We start from the raw sequence: 2707 nt of genomic DNA on the forward strand, positions 1-2707 counted from the left end.
GTGTGTGTGTGTATATATATATATGTATATATATAGATGTATGTATATATATAGGTATATATATATATATAAGTGTGTGTGTGTGTGTGTGTGTATGTGTGTGTGAGTGTAGGTGAGTTTGTGTATTTTATATATATTGTATTAACTCATGCTTCGTTTGTCCTGAGCGCATGTCCCATCAATGATACGAAGCTTCCCAATTCCGCTCGCCTCAATACCATTGTTTGTTTCATCACTTTTTAAGTATTCCGTCACTCACACATTTTCTGGCGCTGATACAAATATATGTACATAGTATACGCTGGCCGTAGCCTACTGCTGGGTGTAGTGGAGCATCCCATTCATCTAACGCTGAAAGCAGGAGCCGAGAAGAAGCAAACGGGTGATTCAATCGGCACCAGTAGACCTATCTGGAACGAACAGTTGGATCTGTATGTGTGCATTCGAACATTTGGATATGTATGTGAACAATCCAAACAGTGTGATATGTATGTGTACAATCCAAACAGATAGATAAGTATGTGTACAATTGAACAGTTAGATATGTATGTGTGCATTCCAATATTTGGATATGTATGTGTACAATCCAATCAGTGTGATATGTATGTGTACAATCGAACAGTTAAATATGTATGTGTACAATCCAAACAGTGTGATATGTATGTGTTGATTCCCACCCAGGTTGTTGTCTGGTTCTGAGCTTGCCCTTGACTGTGAGTCGCTTCGTGGGATCTGCGTGTGTTTTGTAGATCTAAGGGATCTGCATGTGTTTTTGTAGATCTATGGGATCTGCATATGTCTTCGTAGATCTATGTATTTGCTTGTGTTTTTGTAGATCTATGGGATCTGTCTGTGTTTTTGCAGATCTAGATGCATTTCCGCCTGTCCATCGCCAGTCATACGTTCGTAAGGCCTGAGCGTCGCACAACCAGGCAGTTCAGAGAGCCGAACCCTCATCACTTGTCCCGTGCGTTTGTTCGCCGAGTGTATTGTATCCGTCTGTGGTGTGTGTATGCACAATCTCTGCCAGGCATTTGCAACCTGTCTGTCTATTCTGATCCGCCGTGCTATAGCCATGCTCAACCAGTACCATCTGTGTGGAACTTCAGTGACCAACGGGTGTGCGTGTTCGTGGGTGTGACTTGTGCGATCGAATACCTCGTACTATTCACACTGTTATACTCTCAACTACCAGTTGTTCACAGACTGTCTCGTCTCTGTAGAGTCAGTGTTCCGATGTATTGTAGCTGTCAACCGATGCTATGTCTGTGTAGATGTGTTTGCACTACTTGCCAACGCCTGCTTGCATATCGACATGCATCTACGAAGCGTGCACTCTGTATACCACAAGGCCCATTAAAAGGCGTGTTCAGTCACTGTCTTTCCACACGTGGCGTAGGTCTCCTGCCTCGCAATCCAACGACCTGCTCTTGTGTTGTCTTTTGAATGGCATGTACGTTTATTTCTGTGATTAACGATACACTTGGCGATCGCGCGATAATTGTTTTGGGTTTGGCTTTCTTTTTCCTTTCTGTCTTGTCTATGGCGTATGGTTGTAGAGATAAGCGATATAAAAAAATTGTCTTTTCTTTTTTCTTTCCTTTCTTGTCTATGACGTATGGCTGTAGAGATAAACTTACTGTCGCCCACTCTCCGCGGCCTGCTCAGTCGTCCTCGTTTACATCCGGGGGCCTTGGGGAAAGGAGTTGTTGTTCGGAATACAGCAGGCACATCTCTCTGCATCTGTCATGTCTTGACCGTAAAACCTCACTCCAAAAATCCTAAACCCTAAACCCTCACACGCCATACTACAACAGCAACATCAAGAAGAAAAAGCACAATGAGCTGAAGATAAAGCTCATGGTGCGGACGGTCGCGCTGGGGGCCCTCCGCATCGGAATCGACACGCTGCCCTTTGAAGAAGGAGGTGTGTGAGACTGACCTTTCTGCAGTGATTACTTTATGTATGTCACTTGGTGTGTGTGACTGACCTTTATGCAGTGATTGCTTTATGTATGTCACTTGGTGTGTGTGACTGAACTTTATGCAGTGATTGCTTTATGTATGTCACTTGGTGTGTGTGACTGAATTTTATGCAGTGATTGCTTTATGTATGTCACTTGGTGTGTGTGACTGACCTTTATGCAGTGATTGCTTTATGTATGTCACTTGGTGTGTGTGACTGACTTTTATGCAGTGATTGCTTTATGTATGTCACTTGGTGTGTGTGACTGACCTTTATGCGGTGATTGCTTTATATACATTACTTGGTGTGTGTGACTGACCGTTATGCGGTGGTTGCTTTACATACATCACTTGGTGTGTGTATGGTGTAGCAGGTTGACTTTGGGCGTTGTCCTGTGCGTCTCACATGTTGGGTGAGTTATAGATGCTTTGTTGTTCCTATCACTGCGCATGTACAGCGACGGCATGTGTGAACATCTGAGTTATTGGGGTACATTGTTTTTGGGATCTATTGCATGCACAAGGAATGTATAGTAATAGCATTAATTATAGGGAGTGCATATGCGAATGGTATTGAACATAAGACGAGAAGAATTGGGGGGAGAGGTTGGAGTAGAATAAAGTTCGATTTTTGTGGAGAGTTCCTTATGCTTTACAAATATATGCATGCTTGCTCATGTGTGTTTACGGATATATATATGCTTGCCCATGTATGGTTACACATATATATGTGTATAGATAT

The 2707-nt window shown here is 42.9% G+C and overlaps 1 protein-coding gene across 1 annotated transcript in view; it reads left to right on the top strand.

Annotated features, from left to right (window-relative positions):
* Positions 1 to 139: 139 nt before the first annotated feature.
* Positions 140 to 2707, top strand: part of SARC_04163 (hypothetical protein) — a 12101-nt gene continuing 9533 nt past the window's right edge. Inside the window, exons 1-2 of the mRNA XM_014302006.1 lie at positions 140 to 431; positions 1818 to 1927. Coding sequence (XP_014157481.1) covers positions 286 to 431; positions 1818 to 1927 — 256 coding nt within the window. The 5' untranslated portion in view covers positions 140 to 285. The remainder of the gene's footprint in view (positions 432 to 1817; positions 1928 to 2707) is intronic.

The sequence above is a fragment of the Sphaeroforma arctica genome (genome assembly GCF_001186125.1).
Source record: "Sphaeroforma arctica JP610 unplaced genomic scaffold supercont1.226, whole genome shotgun sequence".
NCBI lineage: Eukaryota > Ichthyosporea > Ichthyophonida > Sphaeroforma > Sphaeroforma arctica.